Raw genomic sequence first — 17,423 nt, forward strand, 5'->3', positions numbered from 1 at the left:
GAGTAGGATGTGCCAGTGAGTGTGGCTTGGTGGCAAGCCATCACAGGGCAAGGTTTAAAAAAAAAAAAAAATTAAAGAGAGAAAAAAATTTTTTCCCCTCCCTCTTTGGAAAAAATGGAGGACGTGCTGAAGGCGTTGATGCAGGCCACCGCGGCTCAGCAGGAGGCTACCCGAGTACAGGTGGCAGCCCAGCGAGAGTCCGTGCGGGTGCAACAGGAGACCAACCAGCTGCTGATGAGCCAGGCGGCCCAAGATCGAGCCACCCTGACCGAGGTGGTGAACCAGTTGAAGGCCCTGACTATGATGACACACGTGGCCCAGGGGACCCGGCCGCTACGGGCAAGTAACTATTTACAGAAGATGACAACGGATGACGATATAGAGGCGTATCTCCTCGCGTTTGAGAGGACAGCACTGCGGGAGGCCTGGCCCCAAGACCAGTGGGCAGGTCTGCTGGCTCCATTCCTGTGTGGGGAGGCCCAGAAAGCCTACTTCGACATGACCGCAGAAGCAGCTATGGATTACCCTCGGCTGAAGGCAGAAATCCTGGTGAGGGTAGGCGTGACGCCAGCCATAAGGGCCCAGCGCTTCCATGAGTGGAAGTACCGGGAGGACAAACCACCGAGGTCCCAGCTATTTGATTTGATACACCTAGCGCGGAAGTGGCTCCGCCCCGAGGCCCGTGGACCAGAGAAGGTAGTAGAAACCCTGGTATTGGACACGTACATGAGGGGGTTGCCGCCGGACATACGGGGGTGGGTCCGCAAAAATGATCCCTCTTCTTATGACGATCTAGTTGCTCTCGTAGAGAGGCATTTGGCAGCACAAGAACTTTCTCAGACCCCCGAGGGAGGAAGGCGCCAGTATCAGAGACCAGCCTCTGCACCGAGGCCCCGGTTTGCCCCGGCTCCAGGCCGGAAAATGGAGGGGAGGCAGGAGGCGGAAGAGCCGCCGGCAGTCCCGGAGAGACGCGAGGACTGGGGAAGAAAGGCTCAGGGGATAAATCCCAGCAGCCCGAAAAATAGGGGGCTGCCCCGAGGGGGGTACCGCTGTTATGCCTGTGGAGAATTAGGGCATATTGCTGCCCAATGCCCTAATCTAGGAGAGCCCATGCAGTGTGAACTGGGAGATATAGGGGGACCATGCGAGCTAATAAGTCTAGTCGGGGTTGCGATGGTCCCCCATAGGTACACTAGGCCAGTTAAGCTGAATGGTATAGAGACCAGTTTTAATAGACTCGGGAAGTGCAGTCACACTGGTCTCAGGGAAGCTGGTCAGGCCGGGTCAACTATCCCAGGCCAAGCGCTCGGGAATATCCTGTGTACATGGGGATATCAGCTATTACCCGACCGTCCCCGTACGCATAGAAGTTCTAGGGAACCCTGCTGAGTTGACAGTGGGAGTCGTTCCGAAACTCCCTTACCCTGTCCTTATCAGAAGAGACTTCCCGGGGTTTGATGGCCTACTCCCCAGGGACGAGAGTGAAGGAAAGAGGGACTCTGGGTCCCAAAGGGTGGCCCAGATCGGGGACCCTCTCCCCACCTTCCACGAATTTACCCAGGATGTGTTCTCCCCACCGGGGAAGTCCAGGAAGACTCGGAGGGAACGGAGGGCGGATAAAAGGAGGGGGATGAGGATCCTGACGCGGTACCTGACGCCTACCCTAGCAGGAGAAAGAAGGAATTCAACTGACAGCAGGACGGGGTCGGCCAACTACAACCCAATCGTTGGACCGGGTTCCCCAGGCTCTGTCCCTGAGGGGGAGACGGAGGTAGACCCCCCTGAAATAGGGCCAATAGGGACCGCCCGTGGGACTTTTGGTCAGGATCAGGCCAATGATCCCATATACCACAACATTTTTAAGGAAGTAGTCGAGGTAAATGGGGTCCCAGTGGAGGGGAGAACTAAGGGCCCAGGGCCATACTATATGATTAAAAAAGATCTTCTGTATAGAGTAGTCCGCGTCCAAGAGCAAGTCATCGAACAACTCTTGGTCCCCTGGAAGCACCAAAAATCGGTAATGGATCTGGCCCACAGTCATCTATTTGGGGCCCACCTAGGGATAGATAAGATCCTCGACCGGATCCTACAGAGGCTTTTCTGGCCTGGTATTTATGCGGCCGTCCGGCGATATTGTTCCTCCTGTCCGGAGTGCCAAATACATGGGCCCAGACCATACTTAAGGGCCCCTCTGCCAATTATTGAGGTTCCATTCGAACGAATAGCTATGGACATAGTGGGGCCATTGGAGAAGTCAGCCCGGGGCCATCAATACATCCTGGTAGTACTAGATTACGCCACCCGATACCCCGAGGCCATCCCCCTACGGAATGCCATGTCCAAGACCATAGCCAAAGAGTTAGTCCAGATATTCTCCAGAGTGGGGATACCTAAGGAGATCCTGACGGACCAAGGGACCCCCTTTGTTTCTAAACTAATGACGGACTTGTGTACCATGCTCCGCATACGGACCCTTAGAACGTTGGTCTACCACCCCCAGACCGATGGCCTCGTTGAACGTTTTAATAGGACGTTGAAGAGCCTCTTACGAAAGGTGATTAGCCGCGACGGAAAAGACTGGGATGCTCTGCTACCTTATGTACTGTTTGCAGTATGGGAAGTTCCTCAGGCTTCCACTGGATTCTCCCCCTTCGAGCTGTTATATGGTCGACACCCCAGGGGCACACTGGACCTGGCTAAAGAAGACTGGGAAGAGCAGCCGAACCCAGGGAGAAACATTGTGGAACATGTGCTACAAATGAAAGACCGAATAGCCCGAGTCACCCCTCTTGTGCGCGAACACATGGAGAAGGCCCAAGGGACACAACGGACGTACTACAATCGTCAAGCACGGTCCCGGAAGTTCCAGGTGGGGGACCGGGTGATGGTGCTCATACCCACGGCGGAGAGCAAGCTCCTGGCCAGATGGCAGGGGCCCTATGAGGTAATCGAAGCCGTAGGGGAAGTTGACTATAAAGTCCGGCAGCCAGGTCGCCGAAAACAGGAGCAGATCTATCATATAAATCTGCTGAAACCTTGGCGGGATAGAGAAACTCTGATAGCTGCACTGGGGGCACCATCCCCTAAAGGCGATCAGCCCAGCCTGGTAGGAATATCCCCGGAGCTGACCCCGGAACAACGATCCGAAGTGGTCAGCCTGATCAAATGCAACCAAGATGTGTTCTCAGAAAAGCCAGGCAGGACTGCTGAGGTTCACCATCACATCTTCACAGAACCTGGAGTGAAGGTACATGTTAAGCCATACCGGATCCCGGAGGCCAAGAGAGAAGAGATTACGAAAGAAGTCAGGAAGATGCTCGCCTTAGGAGTCATTGAAGAGTCTCATAGTCAATGGTCCAGTCCTGTGGTTTTAGTGCCTAAGCCAGACGGCAGTATGAGGTTCTGCAATGACTTCCACAAGCTGAACGAGGTGTTGCAATTTGACGCCTACCCTTTACCCAGGATAGATGAGCTGATTGACAAACTGGGAAAAGCCCATTTCATGTCTACCCTTGATCTTACTAAGGGCTATTGGCAGATCCCCCTGGCCAAAGCCGACAAGGAGAAGACGGCCTTTGCAACCCCAGAAGGACTATATCAGTATACTGTTCTTCCTTTTGGATTGCATGGGGCCCCCGCTACCTTCCAGCGGCTGATGGACAAACTGTTACGGTCCCATGGGGAGTACGCTGCTGCCTATCTTGATGACATCATCATATATAGCCCCGACTGGGAGACGCACCTAAGAAAGGTAGAGGCAGTCCTGGATACCCTGAGAAAGGCCGGACTGACTGCGAATCCCTCCAAATGTTCGATCAGGTTAGCTGAGGCCAAATACCTTGGATATATTGTGGGGAGGGGCGTGGGGAGGCCCCAACTCAACAAGCTAGACGCCACACAGAAGTGGCCCCGACCACTCCGGAAAAAACAGGTCTGAGCATTCCTGGGACTCGTGGGGTACTATAGACGTTTCATTCCCCACTTCGCCACCAGGGCGTGCCCTCTCACGGACCTGACCAAGGCTCGGGGCCCAGATATAGTAAAATGGTCTGCTGAGGCCGAAGCCGCTTTTGCAGATCTGCGAATGGCCCTCTGCACAGACCCTGTACTGATAGCCCCAGACTGGAGGGAGGAGTTTATCCTACAAACAGATGCCTCTGAAGAAGGGCTGGGGGCGGTGCTCTCACAAATGGTCGGAGATGACGAACACCCCGTCCTCTTCCTCAGTAGAAAGCTCCTGCCTAGGGAACGGAAGTACGCCATAGTGGAAAAGGAATGCTTGGCGGTAAAATGGGCCGTTGATAGCCTCCATTACTATCTACTCGGACGGAGGTTTACCCTGGTCACGGACCATGCCCCGTTGCAGTGGATGCACCAAAACAAGGACAAAAATGCGAGGGTGACGAGATGGTTGCTATCACTTCAACCCTTCCACTTCACGGTATGACACAGGTCGGGAGCCCAACATGGTAATGCGGATGGCCTATCGAGGGTGCACTGCCTTCCGACCCAAGTAGCCCAACCCCATAGTGTTGAGTGGGGAGGGGGGATATGTGGCAAACTCAGGACACTGAGCTACCAAGCGTGGGGTAGTAATTAGTCCCAGAAGGCTTAACCCTGGAGGAATAAGGTTCAGCTGGAACAAGGGTTACCAGGGAGGTAATTGGTTTCAGCTGGCCCCAATGGCTGGAGACCTTTTTAAACCCTCCCTGGGAGGGAAGCAGGGGGGGAAGGAGAGAAGCAGAGTTGCTGCCAGCGAGTAGAGGCAGCTGAACTCTAAAAAGCTTTTCTGGCAAGGCAGGTGGGGCTCTCCCCAGAAGGAGAGGAAAACAGAGCAAGGGCCTGACTGAGAAGGGATCAGCCAGACCCTGCACGACTGTGAAGGGCTTTTGCTTTGCCCAAGCCTGTCTCTCCAAGGCTGAGGAGGACTGAGCTAGGGGAGGAGAGACAGGTACTTTGCCACACTGGAGATCTCACTGCAAGAAGATATTATTGAGGCAAGGAGTTTAGTAAGATTCAAAAACAGAATTAGACATTTATATGACTTGAACACATCCATAACAATATCAGTTAGGCTACAAAAATGTAAAAAGTCTTTGAACCCTCATGCTCTAGGGCATAAATTAACCTCTATGCGACGGAAGCTAGGAAGAAGCTTCCTCTGTGGTCAGGTAGGTTACACTTTCACATGTCATTGTCCTTCCTGGGTTCAACCGAAACACTATTTTCTGGTATACGTGAACCATCTAAAACTATGCAGTACTATGTGTCTGAGCAGAAGCAGAGTTCTCAAAAGATTTCCAGTCTGCCAACACTGAATCAAGTTGTCAAACCTCAAGGAGGACACTAAGAGAGAAATATAAGTATACACCTTTTTACTGGGCTAGGAGAGTTTGAGACAAATGAGAAAATGATATGCTCTCTCCTAAACAGGGATGATTGGCACACAGATGTTCTCCCCTAAGAGAAGGAAAGTAGAGTCAAACCTACAAAGAGACTTAGGTACCCAAACCTCAGCTTTAGGTCTTGAAATCCAATTTCTAGGCTCCTTGGTGATATACAAAGCCCTGCTCAGCTGCCATCTAACCCAGTAGGTGCCAAAACTCGGTACCTATGTTTCTGATGTGAACGTTCCCTAGACACCTACGTTTCTAAGTCAGGGCATGTGCACTGCTGCCTCCGTCTAGGTGTCCCAAGGCCTAAACCCCAGCACAATCCACAAACTGGGGAAAGACAGGCAGAGGAGCACTGTCGCCAGCAGGGCTGTGAGCACTCCTAACTCCACACGGAAGAGCAGGAGAAAGATGACCTCCCTTAAAACCTTTCATCCAGGGGTTGGATGCTCTCTGGCCTCCCAGGTCTGAAGGCAGCACAGAAGTAAAGGTGGCAATACTGCGACCTTCCTGCAACTCCCTTTTGGGTCAGGATCCCCAATTTGAGACCATTGGTCTCCCCAGTGAAATCTGTATAGTAAAGGATAAAAGCACATAAGAGACCAGATTTCATGGTCCGTGACACGTTTTGCATGGTCTAGCTTACATGCCCCCAGGATTACATGCCCCTCTCTCCCCATGCATTGTACAGAGAGCCTAGGCACCCAACTCAGGAGATCACAGGAACAACACTAGCATCTACAAAGCCTATGTACCCAAGTCCCTTTGTGGATCCGGGCCATAGTTCTTTGCTTGCCTTGACCCTGGTAAGCACCATCCACATTAACCTACAGCAGGGCTATTTAAGGAACCAGTTAAACTCTACAATAAGTGAGAGAAAATGTTTAATAGTTGCAGGAGCTGCTAAGGGGCCAGGAACTACAGAAATACACAAGATCCTGCTTTTTAGTTCCAAAAAGTGGCAGAGGTATTTGGAGCTGTCCATCTCTTCTTGAATCTCCCAGCACTATGTCTTGTGACTCTTAACTGGGCTCTCAATTGCAGAATCAGAAGGACAAATATTGGCCCTAGGTAAAGGCTAGATTCTGTCTTGGACTGTGTGGCTGAAGATGGGCACAAGGCGTAGTAAGAACCCAATTTATACCTTTGAGGGATACCTGGACCTTGGGCCCGGGTATACAGCAGTAGACAGGCATTGTGCACCTGTTACAACCACCACTCTTCCCTTCCCTGCCTGCCCCAGAGCAGGTGGATAGGGAGTTGCTGGAGAAGGGACAGGGCTTTTTATGATGTGACTATCCAATTTTCATGCTTGATGTCCAATGAGAGATCATGCACTCTTTCCTGGACAATGGGTGAGGGCAAGCAAATTGGAAAGGATCAATTGTATCGTGATGTTAATGATTATTGATCTCCAACTGCCCATCTACAAGCACGTATTAAAGTTTCTATTTTGATGGCTATTCCGTATTTGTGTTACAGTATGCAGTTAGTATGTAACTGATCTCACTCATCGGAAAGCTAGCAATAAGGTTCACAAGCATTTCTCAAATGCGGCCACCCAAGGCTTTTCTTCTGGCCACAGCCTCCACCAGTAGTTGGCCCCCTCTGGAGACAAAAAAGCTGGAGGAGCAGGCAGCCAGCGAGTTCCCCACCTTCACTACGGGTGGTGACAAGGGGTTTCAGCTGGAGTGGCGGATGGCAGGCCCCAACCACTGGCTTTGGGCTCTGTTCCCCTGCCTCACAGTGGCAGGCTCTTGCTCTGAACTCACCTCCCCTCCATCACACTCCTGGCCCCTACTACCTCCCCCAGTGCCCCTGGCCCCCACTGCCTCCATACCAACTTCCTCATTCAGAACTTAATTTGTCCCCAGGCTGGCCAAGGCCGAGTAAGTCTTCTGTAACAAGTAGTATTTGTTGTATGTTAATATTACTTTTTGACAGCAGACTTAATAGCTATCAAGTCTTAAAAAAGGCAACCAAAAAAGCAAAAGAAACAAGACAACATGCAAAGCACCTATTCTGTTTAGGTCCACTAAAGAATGAGACAACTGTACATTATTTTTATTATTGAGTCTACAAATAAACCTTTACATAAAAGAATTACAATGATTTGGGCATGTATATATGCATATTTATATGTTTCCCCCAAGGTTAATTAAGTATTTTAGGAAAAATTGTCAGAGTGGCCACTAGCAAGAATTGGTGGCCGCACCCTGAGGCCACCAACATTTGTTATAAGAACCCCTAAGGTTCTCTAAACCATCCAGCCTGGAGTTCACCTGCGCTCATTGATTTCAGTGAGCAAAACTTCAGACCTCAATCCTGCCCTTACCCTTCTGGAATTAAAATAAAACAACAACTGGTGAGACATTCAACGCATCCAGCTCAGCCTTCAAAGTTATTTGGGAATTTGTATGTCACTGTTCCAAAACAAGAGTTAACCATTTTCAATTTTAGTTTAGTGCCATTTTGAAGGTCTTCTATATACAATTTCACAGAGGTGTTTGAGTGTACCTGGTTGCCTTTGATTCTGACATTGTCTATGAAAATAAATTGAGATGATCAAACACACACTGAGATGATTAAAAACACATTTCCCATCAAGCAAAGTAAGAATAACAACACACACACTGCTCATCAGCTGGCCTGAAATACTTTCTGATTTGCTTATAATATATTTGGGTTATTAATTTTCAGGACACAAAAGTAATAATTAGCCTGGCTGGCTACCAGAGGGAAATATTCTGCTTGATTGCACACAGACATTCTGTATTTGAGATTCTACAACATGCTATGCTGTTGAGGTTGTTTGTATGCCAACCAAAACCACGTTTTGAAACCTGCAAGATGATCCACAAGATGGCACTGTTGAACCTCTTAGCCTTGTGTACTATAACAAGACAACCTGAGAGAAATTCAGAAACTTTGGTAAATATTAAAAACTAAGTTAAAAAAAAGTTGCAGATGTTTCTGCTAACAAAAAATAGGCAATGCAGTGTACATATTTATGTACGTATATGCATACACACATTATACTATACTTGGGAAACAATTTCATTGTTCCATGTACCGGTCTGAATTTGAATAAATCTCATGTGAAAGCTCCAACCCTTCCAAATTGTCTCGCTTTTCTGTATGGCAAACGAATGCAATTTCATAAATCTTAAGTAGGAGTCAAATATCCTCTCTATATATTTTAACAATAACTAGTTTTGTTATTCATATACAAGTGTAACCTTAGTGCCCTCATGGCCAAGATGGAGTCTGCTCTGCAGGCAGCTCTGGCCAAGAGAAGGCATGCGCAGGAATGCAGCAGGAGAAATCACTTCCACTCCAGGGCACCTGTTCCTAACTCCCCAGAGCGAACACACACACACACCAGAAAAGTACAATGGACATAAGAAAGGGAAATATTGATTTACAGAGGGATGAGAGGAGAAAAACAAGGGGAAATATAGGGGGAGCAGTAAAACAAGGTTGGATCCAAACCAAGGCCCCACAGGCCCAATGGTAGCAGAGTGTGAAAGGGCAGACACCAAGCAACGTGTCTGCACACAGAGTTCAGGAGGCCTGAGCAAAGTTCCAGTCCAGTGGTGAGTCTTGGGTGCTCCTGGTCGTCTTCGGTGCCAGTGAACTTTTCCCCAACAACCCCTCCGGTGCCCTCTTCTGCCGCTCTCTGCAAAGTCACACAGAGCGACTACCTCCCTACTTAACTAGCAACCTCCCTCCTTGTTCCCAATGCAGAGTCACAAGCCCCAGTACTCACAGCCCCATGCAGCTTTGGGTTGCTGTGATACTGGGCCCAGCTCCAGTCTGTCCTTCTCAGGTGATTCCTCCCTGGCACAGTGCTCTTCCTGGCTCCTGTCCTGGGGTGTCCCCGATCAGCTGTCCTGTCCTTCCCAGGCTTCAGGCAGGTTCTCTGCTGCTTCACTTTGTGAGGGCCTCCTTGCTACTGCCTCTCTCTCCCCCGGAGTTCCAGACCCCCCTGGAATTTCCCTCTTTTTTTCTTGCCCCCCCAGAAAAAAGATTTAAAGGGGCCATGCTCTCTAAAACCCAAAGGGGTTACACTCCCCCCCCCCAAAGAAATAATTCTTGATGTCCCCATCAAGATGGGCAACTCTAAACCATGGATCCCTAGCAGGAGACCCAGGGCCCTCATTTGTCAGAAGCATTCTCATCATCCATCCCACAGGATCCCAAGGGGTGAAACAGGTTTCCCATGAGGCAGCTTGCTCCCTGTGGCACCCCAGGGATCTATAGGTCACTGGGTTCCCCTAAATGATTATACATCAGCACACACCTGGGCTTCCCTTCCCTAGAAGAACATTTAGGCTGGCTGTCGGGTATTGGCTGAGATGACACCACTGAACATGGAGGCAAGATATTGGGTCCCTGAGGCACGAATTCGAGGGCATGTGGGTTTAAAGTGGCTGTTTGCGATACAGGGTTCCCTGCCTGCACTGAATCTTCCTCATCATGTTTTTGGGGGGTCTCCACAGCTTGGGACAGTGGGGCCTCAGGAGTGCTCAGTGTGGGTTCTTTCCCTTCACCATCTCTTTGTGTGACAAGAGGATCCATTAGGGTTGGGGCATTCCAAACTGGATGTTTGCAGAGGACAGGTATATTTCCGTCACTGGGACCATGTCCAACTTGCATTGCCGGGAGTCTCAGAATCTGTGGAAACATCCTTATGGGGAAACAATACTTGTCCTACAGGTAACAGATGATTCTAGTGGAGAGTTTTGGTGGGGCCGTGACTGCCCTTAGGACGTATGCGATACACGGTAGATCCCCAAGTTTCTTCTTTATAATGTATGGATGTGACTCCCAATGATCTGCAATGTTGTGTTTTCGCAGTAGTCCAAGATTTCGAGCCAAAACTTGGTCACCAATCTGAATCTTCTGTTGCGTCACTTGCTGATCATTTCGGGTTTTATTCTTTTGATTCTGGTGACCAGCTGCTTGCGTCGCTATTCGATATGCCTCCTTTAGTTGATCTTTTAAATGAGTCACATACCCTAAGTATGTTTCTGGGAGTGTCCCATCTGAAGACACTCCAAAATAGAGATCGACTGGCAACCGGGCCTCTCGACCGAACATTAACATGTATGACGTGAACCCAATTGCATCCTGTCGAGCGCAGTTATACACATGTACCAAATGCTTCACGTGCTGGCTCCAGTATTTTTTCTGCTGAGGCTCCAGAGTTCTCAGCACGTTCAGTAGTGTGCAGTTGAATCATTTTGGTAGTGGATCCCCCTGGGGATGATAAGGGGTGGTGCATGATTTCTTGATCCCTATAACTTTACAAAGTTCTTTTATTAACTGACTTTCAAAATCCCATCCCTGATCTGAGTGTAGTCTGGCGAGCAACCCACTTGGTGGCCCGTACAGGGACTTTGCAGTACACACATGCACACACCTACATTGTGCACCCTGGGCTCTCCTTCACAGAGCAAAGAATCTCCTGAGTGACTTTCACCTCCGTTTCAAAAAATAAAAATAAAAAAAAATGGAGAAAGTATTACTGGAAGACCTGTGCCAAGGGGCACGAATCCCAGTAATCAAAGCTGTGCTGGTGGAAGGGTTCCCAGAAGAGACAGAACCAAAGGAAATTGAGGAGAGCCTAGATGCAGCTGAAATACTGGGGGGAGTAAAAGTACACACCTGTATTTACAACCGCAAAGTGAAGGGCATGGTAGCACTATGTACTCACTCCAGGGAAGCAGATCTTGATAAAGTGCCCAAAGAGTTGCAAGTAGCAGGTATCCCCTGGACAATTCTGGGGGCAGAGCAGTCCCCTCCTAGTGTGCCCGTGTCACTTGAGGTGGATTCTTTAGCGCAGAAACTGCAAGCTCTGATGATGGATGAGAAGTGGACAAGAGAAGAATTAATACTGGCATTAGGAGGGGCTCCAACACCTGCAGCACTCAGCCTAGTGAGATAGCCAAAGAGTTGGGAAAGGCTCTCTCTTAAAGGTGCATTGAAGCCGGTATATGAAAGTGCTCCATACAAGCGGTTACGTTCTTTCTCAACACAGGCTAGATTTCAATTTCTACTTGGAGAAGACGAGCTCAGATCGACGATGGAAAGCAGAAACATTCCACTCTCCTTCTGTCACCCCTAAGGCTAGCCACTGGGCTGCAGCTGCAAGAGGTAGAATCTTAATTCTTTTCCCAACCAGAAATATCTAATATTCCTAAGAGCATCACACTGGGCTGCCTTTTTCTTTTCTACTACTCCCCTGGGTTTAATATATAGGGCCAAAATATGGCATTAAAATCAACTGCAAAACTTCCACTGATTTCAGTGGGACCAGGATTTGGCATTTCGAAAGTATGACATTAAAAATATAAATCGAAATATCAGAAGACTAGAAATCTGCAGTAATGGGATTTAAAACATGAACATTCAGAGGATTTTAACAGAAGTCTTCAGAGTATAAGCTTCCAACTGGCGTGAAAAAAGTCTCTAGCTCCTTAAATGTTTATGAAAGCTGCGACAATGGATAAGTTATAGCTCTCCTGTCGAGTCTGAGGATAGTGAGGCAACACCACTTATTTACTTCAATTGGTATTAAAATCAAAGTCAATTATGATCACTTCAATATCAACAACATTAGTCTTTTTACTGCTTATTGGTGCAACAAAAACTTGCTAAATTTTCTAGTTAAGTTTAGCTGCATTATATGTTGTATTCCAGCATTATGTTTATTTGAATGGATGTTGCTTGTTCCAGAAGCTACTAAGGCTGATAGTTCACTTTAATAAGTATAATGGCACTTTGTACCCTTAGGGCATTCGGTCTTCTTGTGCTCACTCTCCTACACATCTCTCTTAGGCACCTCGCTGACACTGCTAGAAGATTACAATTTTCTCCATGTTACTGACCCATTTACAGGCTCTTATGCTCACTCTTCTCTGCCTACTTGGAGCAAGCAGATGAGTTTCTTTCAGGAGTGCAAGTCAGTAATGTTTCCCAGTCCAAGCAGTCAAACCCTAACTTAACCTCAGATAAACAACAGGAGTATTTATCAGTAGTTTACAGAAGAGAGGGAACAGAAATAAAAAGGATCATGTATATTAAATAACTGAAAGGGAGAAGTAATGGAACAGTCCTCAGAGGATAGTTATATTTAAATTCCAGATAAAATTATAGAGTTTACCTCATTGCCCACATGGCAGTATGGTCTTTCTTGACTATAGACCAACCTGAAGTGGTGTTTCTGAGGTGTCAGCTGGGGTATGTCATCAGCAAGAATATGTAGTCTGCCTAAACACTGGCCTAGGTCTAGTACATCTAGCCTTCGATGAGGAAATATAACAAATACATAGTAGCATTTGCTTTAAGATGTCCTTCATATCCTAAGCTGCGAAATCAGGGACAATCTACAAAATGCAGTGTTCTCCTTTTCTGTTTTCCAGCATCTAGTGAGTTTAGATTAGCAATAGTTCCTTTAAGAAGCTATCCTGGTTTCCTTGTTTAGCTCAAAAGGACTTCCCTTTCAGCTGATGTGCAATTAGACATATAAACTCTGTTCCATATATTTTAATAGTTCTATCTGCTAATGGCCTAAGCCATCACTTTTACAGAATGTCATTAATATGCAAATGCAGAGATCCCTCCTGGTACAGTAGATCATTTGTACTCAGCACAGTTTATCTGTGTAATGGAGTCCCAGTACATCAAAGAGTAATTTAGCTATAGAACATTAAGAATCATAAATATAGATATTAAAGCGATTAAAAATGGAAATACTACTTGTCACAATAAGTTAATATATAGCAATAAGACACACCAGGCTGTGTGCATTCATAAAAGTGCTGGTGTTTGGCTCCAATAATCTGTGAGCACGTCTGGCATTATTTATTGATGGCAGAATAGGGCTTACTAATTTTAAATTTCACTTTTTGAAAAAACATTTATAAACATAACAAAACCTTTCACTATGATAATTCTTAAAATGTTAAATATGCTTTCCCTATTTTTTAATATGTTTGATTAAATGATTTGTCTTTCCCTGTTAGGGCAACAAGAACTATCAGGAACACCAAGCTCAGTGGTCCCGAACTATGGGGCATGCCCCCCTAGTGGGGCACAGAAAAAGTTCAGGGGGCACGCAGTAGGACCCGGGCTAGCCCCCACAAGGGGTAAGAAGAGAGCACCACACTTCTAGCCCTACTCCTCCCTCAACCCCATGCAGCCTCCAGTCCTGCTCTGCCTCTAGGCTAGGTCCAACTCTAGGCCCAACTCCACTCCCAATCCCGCTCTGCCCCCAATTCCACCTCCATTCCGCCCCTGCCCAGCTATGCCTTCATTCCTTCTCCAGCCCCAGACCAGCTCCACCTCTAGCTCCAGATATTCCCCCATCTCCAGTTCCGCCTCCAGCTCTGCCTTCAGCCCAAGCTCGGCTGCTGAGGAAGTCTTGGCTGTGCAGTAATGAGGGGGCGGGGGAGGGTACAGATTGATTCTGTTAATGGTAAGAGGAGAGGGGTGCAACTGGAAAAGTTTGCAGACCACTGCCCTAGCTCAAAAGCCTCTTTGGAGCTTTTTTTTAATAAGAAGATCTCAGTATTGAACAGTTCCAGTTTAGTTTTAGCTTTTGCAAAACCTAGTGGCTGGAGGTCCCATACTACTTCTGAAAGGGGAGCGCAACACTTTGAGGAGGGTGACAGAGGAAACTGGAAAAAAAAATTTTTTTTAAAAACTGATCCTCCTCTCTTCCTTCCTCTGCGCCCACTAGCTGCTTCTAATATCTTTCTCCTCTAACTGCCTTCCTATGCACACTCCTACCCACTCCATTTAATATAATAGGCACAAGGTATTCTGTTCTTCCAGTGACACTACTCTAGCCATGCCCACTTGAAGTTGGTCCATTTAGCCAATGACAATGAGGCTTTAGGCAATCAGTGTACCCAGTCAGACCTAACTTAGTATTCCTGAATAACCTTCCTTGTGACGTACAGAATCATCACCTGGTATTAAAATTCCAGACTATGAGTTTGGTATCAGGAGCAACCTAAGTTTCATTGCAGGTTAGAAAATGCACAACTAAATGTGAGATGGCAGGCACTTGCTGGTATAGCTGAGGATTTTGCCTAGTGAAATCACATGGTCTAAGAAAACAACCACTAAAATCCTCTGCAAAAATCCTGGCTATGTGGGACACGCCTTTCTTACTCCATCAATTTTTTTATTTTATTTTACTTATTTATTTTTTGAAGGCAGATGAAATCTGAGTTGAGAGACTGGACAAACCTGTATAGACACTGTCAATATTCCCTGTATATTGGTATTGGCCTTGGAGAAAAGCAATTCCAGTATTATGAAATATTGAGAGAAGAGGCAAATGGCTAACACAAATGGATAAGAAAGAGAGGGTCCTGAGAGAACGTGAAGAATTCTAGTGTCACAGATGAGAGAAATTGCACCTGGGGAAGGAAAAGGAAACCATCATCTCTGAGAAAAGGCTTGTGCCCCCTAAATGACCTATTTTACAATATATTAAATAAATCTTAAAAAGGAACGGATGAAATAAATTGTTTGTTCATTGAACCAAATCAGACATTATTACATGGATTAAGATAAAACAAATTTTACAACAATTAATAGCAAAGCTCAACATAAAACCACCATAACGTACACAATGGTGAGAAAATCAAGCCCTTTCAAGACTGAAAAAATCTTATGTTAGAGCACTACAGGCATATAGGACACTACAAAAATGATATATAAGAGCTTTTATATTTTTTCCACTTGGATTCACCAGTAATTATAATCCTTCTTCCATATTCTTTTTGAGATGGCATTTTTTGATCTGGTATTTAGGAATCATTCTACCAGAAGTCAAGTTGGTGTATCCTCCCCAAATCAAATATATAGCTAATGAATGGATAGATAGGTTATCTTCACCAGTAAATGGAAAAAAAGACCAGGTGTAAAGAGGACACTCCTAATTTCATAAAAGACTGAAACCACTTTCTGATTTTCACCCTCTATTTTCATGGCACAATTTTATATTAACCAATATGGCATTCCTATTATTCACAGTACATTCAAAGGAGAAGGCAGCCCTCTTGTGTATACTTGCTCTGAATACTCACTGTTATGACATTAGAATTGACAGAAGGGTATTGGCTTCTTGTCATATTTATTTAAAATCTTTATAGAAAAGAAGCCCATGGAGATGTACTCTAGGCACCGAGCTGACAGCAACACTATCACTGCAACACAACAGCCATCTGCAAACTAAGGTTTAATTTCATTTTTATCTACCAGGGGGGCTCGCCTCAAACCACACACAAATGCAGGGAATGAGGGGAATTTACACAAATTTTACAGGCAAATATTTAGTTCTGTTTCCTTTGACTACTGTAACATTTCAAGTAAGTATGGCATTTTTAGGATTCCCATGCATTACCTGGAAAAAATAAAAATTCGTATTTTAAACTGTGAGTCACCAATGTTGTAAACTTTTTCTAAAGCACAGCTGGAAAGTGCAAGGGGCTTTGGTGACAAAACTGTACACAGAGGAAAACTAAGGGTTTAGAAAATCTTCAGGGCAAACTATAGTTTAATGGCTGGTTCAGTCTTGAAACTTTATCTCTGAGTGGAAATGGGAAGAGTTAGCTATGTCTCTTGTACCATCACTCCTCTTTTCCCAGGGCCACAATGGGCTCCCTGTTCTTTACAGTTGCCCTAATAAAGGTAATACAGCCTCAGGTTGTACTGCTTTTCTGTAGCTCCGCCTCTGCAGTGGAACACACGCCTTTAAAGGAGGCCCTAGTAGCACAGCTTCAATGAAGTAATGCAGCCAAGGAGTGGGAGGTGGGAGAAGGGTAAGTGACTCAGATCTGGTGGAGAGGTCCTGGCCTCCTTCAGATTCCCTATGATCTGTGTGGTCTTGGAGCACATTTCACAGGAATCAGGTCCCGTGCCTCAGGCGCCTTTTTAATTTGTTTTACTCACCTGGAAGCGGTCCGGGTCTTCGGCAGCACTTCGGCATCGGGGGGTCCTTCACTCGCTCTGGGTCTTCCGTGGCACCGAAGAACTCCCCTCTGCCGAAATGCTGCCGAAGACCCGGAGCAAGTGAAGGACCCCCCACCGCCGAAGACCCAGACCGCCGCTGGGCATTCGAATCGGGCCCCGCAGTTCCTAAAGCCGGCCCTGCATTCATTCCTACCAGCAACATTCAGTTTTTGCCTAATCAAAGACGTGTGTTTGCATAGCACTTGTGAGGCAAGCATTTGGCCCGGCTGCCTACCCACAATGAATGGACTTAGGATGACTGAGCTAGTTATAAATAATGACATCATTCAAATATCCACCATAAGTTATGCTAGTCATTGGTGTGTACGTGTGTCTGTCTGTCTGTCTCATTGGATTTTTCTGTTTCTTCCACTCACTGTTATTGTTGGCACTTGCCCATTTATTTATATGCATTTCCTTCTCCATCCTTTTTGTGTCAGAATCCTTGGATGGACCAATGAGGTTTTCAGCTTTCCATTTCCAATACTCTCGACAATCTCCTATCTCAGTGACAACCAAGCTCTCTTGAGCCCACTGACACACACTTCCACTAGGTCTGAAAAGTGGGAGAAAACTACTAGGGAACAATGGAAGTGCTTCCTCCCTCCTGGGGCTGAGAGTGGTTTTACACCATGCTGTCAATTTCTTCTGTGCTGGGGAGTGAAAGGTCAACCCTCATTTCACTCTGCTGCTGCTGCTGGCACCACTGGGGACGTACTATGTGCAGATGTACCATTCAAAACTTCTGCTAGAGGATTCTCCCACATGGCTTCATGTGAAAATGTGAGGCAGCATGGAAAGACCTCTGATCCCGAGCCAGATTTAACTCTCCAGCAGATACCAAGAATGCCTACATCAGCTATATGGCACAGTACCACACATTAAATATCCAACACCACAAACATATATGCTTACAGCCAGAACAGCAGCAACATATATTCAACATTAGTTTTGTCTCAAACTTGCAAATGTAGATTTCAGTGTGCCTTGGACCTCTAG

At 46.8% G+C, this 17,423-nt stretch overlaps 1 protein-coding gene across 2 annotated transcripts in view; it reads right to left on the reverse strand.

Annotated features, from left to right (window-relative positions):
* The window catches only part of DAP (death associated protein), a 90,742-nt gene that overhangs the window by 17,649 nt on the left and 55,670 nt on the right, over positions 1-17,423 (reverse strand). Inside the window, exon 3 of one of the 2 annotated variants that reach the window (XM_030551714.1) lies at positions 11,113-11,253. The exons of the other annotated variant lie outside the window; for it this stretch is intronic. Within the exon in view, the coding sequence (XP_030407574.1) occupies positions 11,113-11,253 (141 nt within the window). The remainder of the gene's footprint in view (positions 1-11,112; positions 11,254-17,423) is intronic. 2 annotated transcript variants of the gene reach the window in all.

Source organism: Gopherus evgoodei, chromosome 2 (genome assembly GCF_007399415.2).
Source record: "Gopherus evgoodei ecotype Sinaloan lineage chromosome 2, rGopEvg1_v1.p, whole genome shotgun sequence".
Lineage (NCBI taxonomy): Eukaryota > Metazoa > Chordata > Testudines > Testudinidae > Gopherus > Gopherus evgoodei.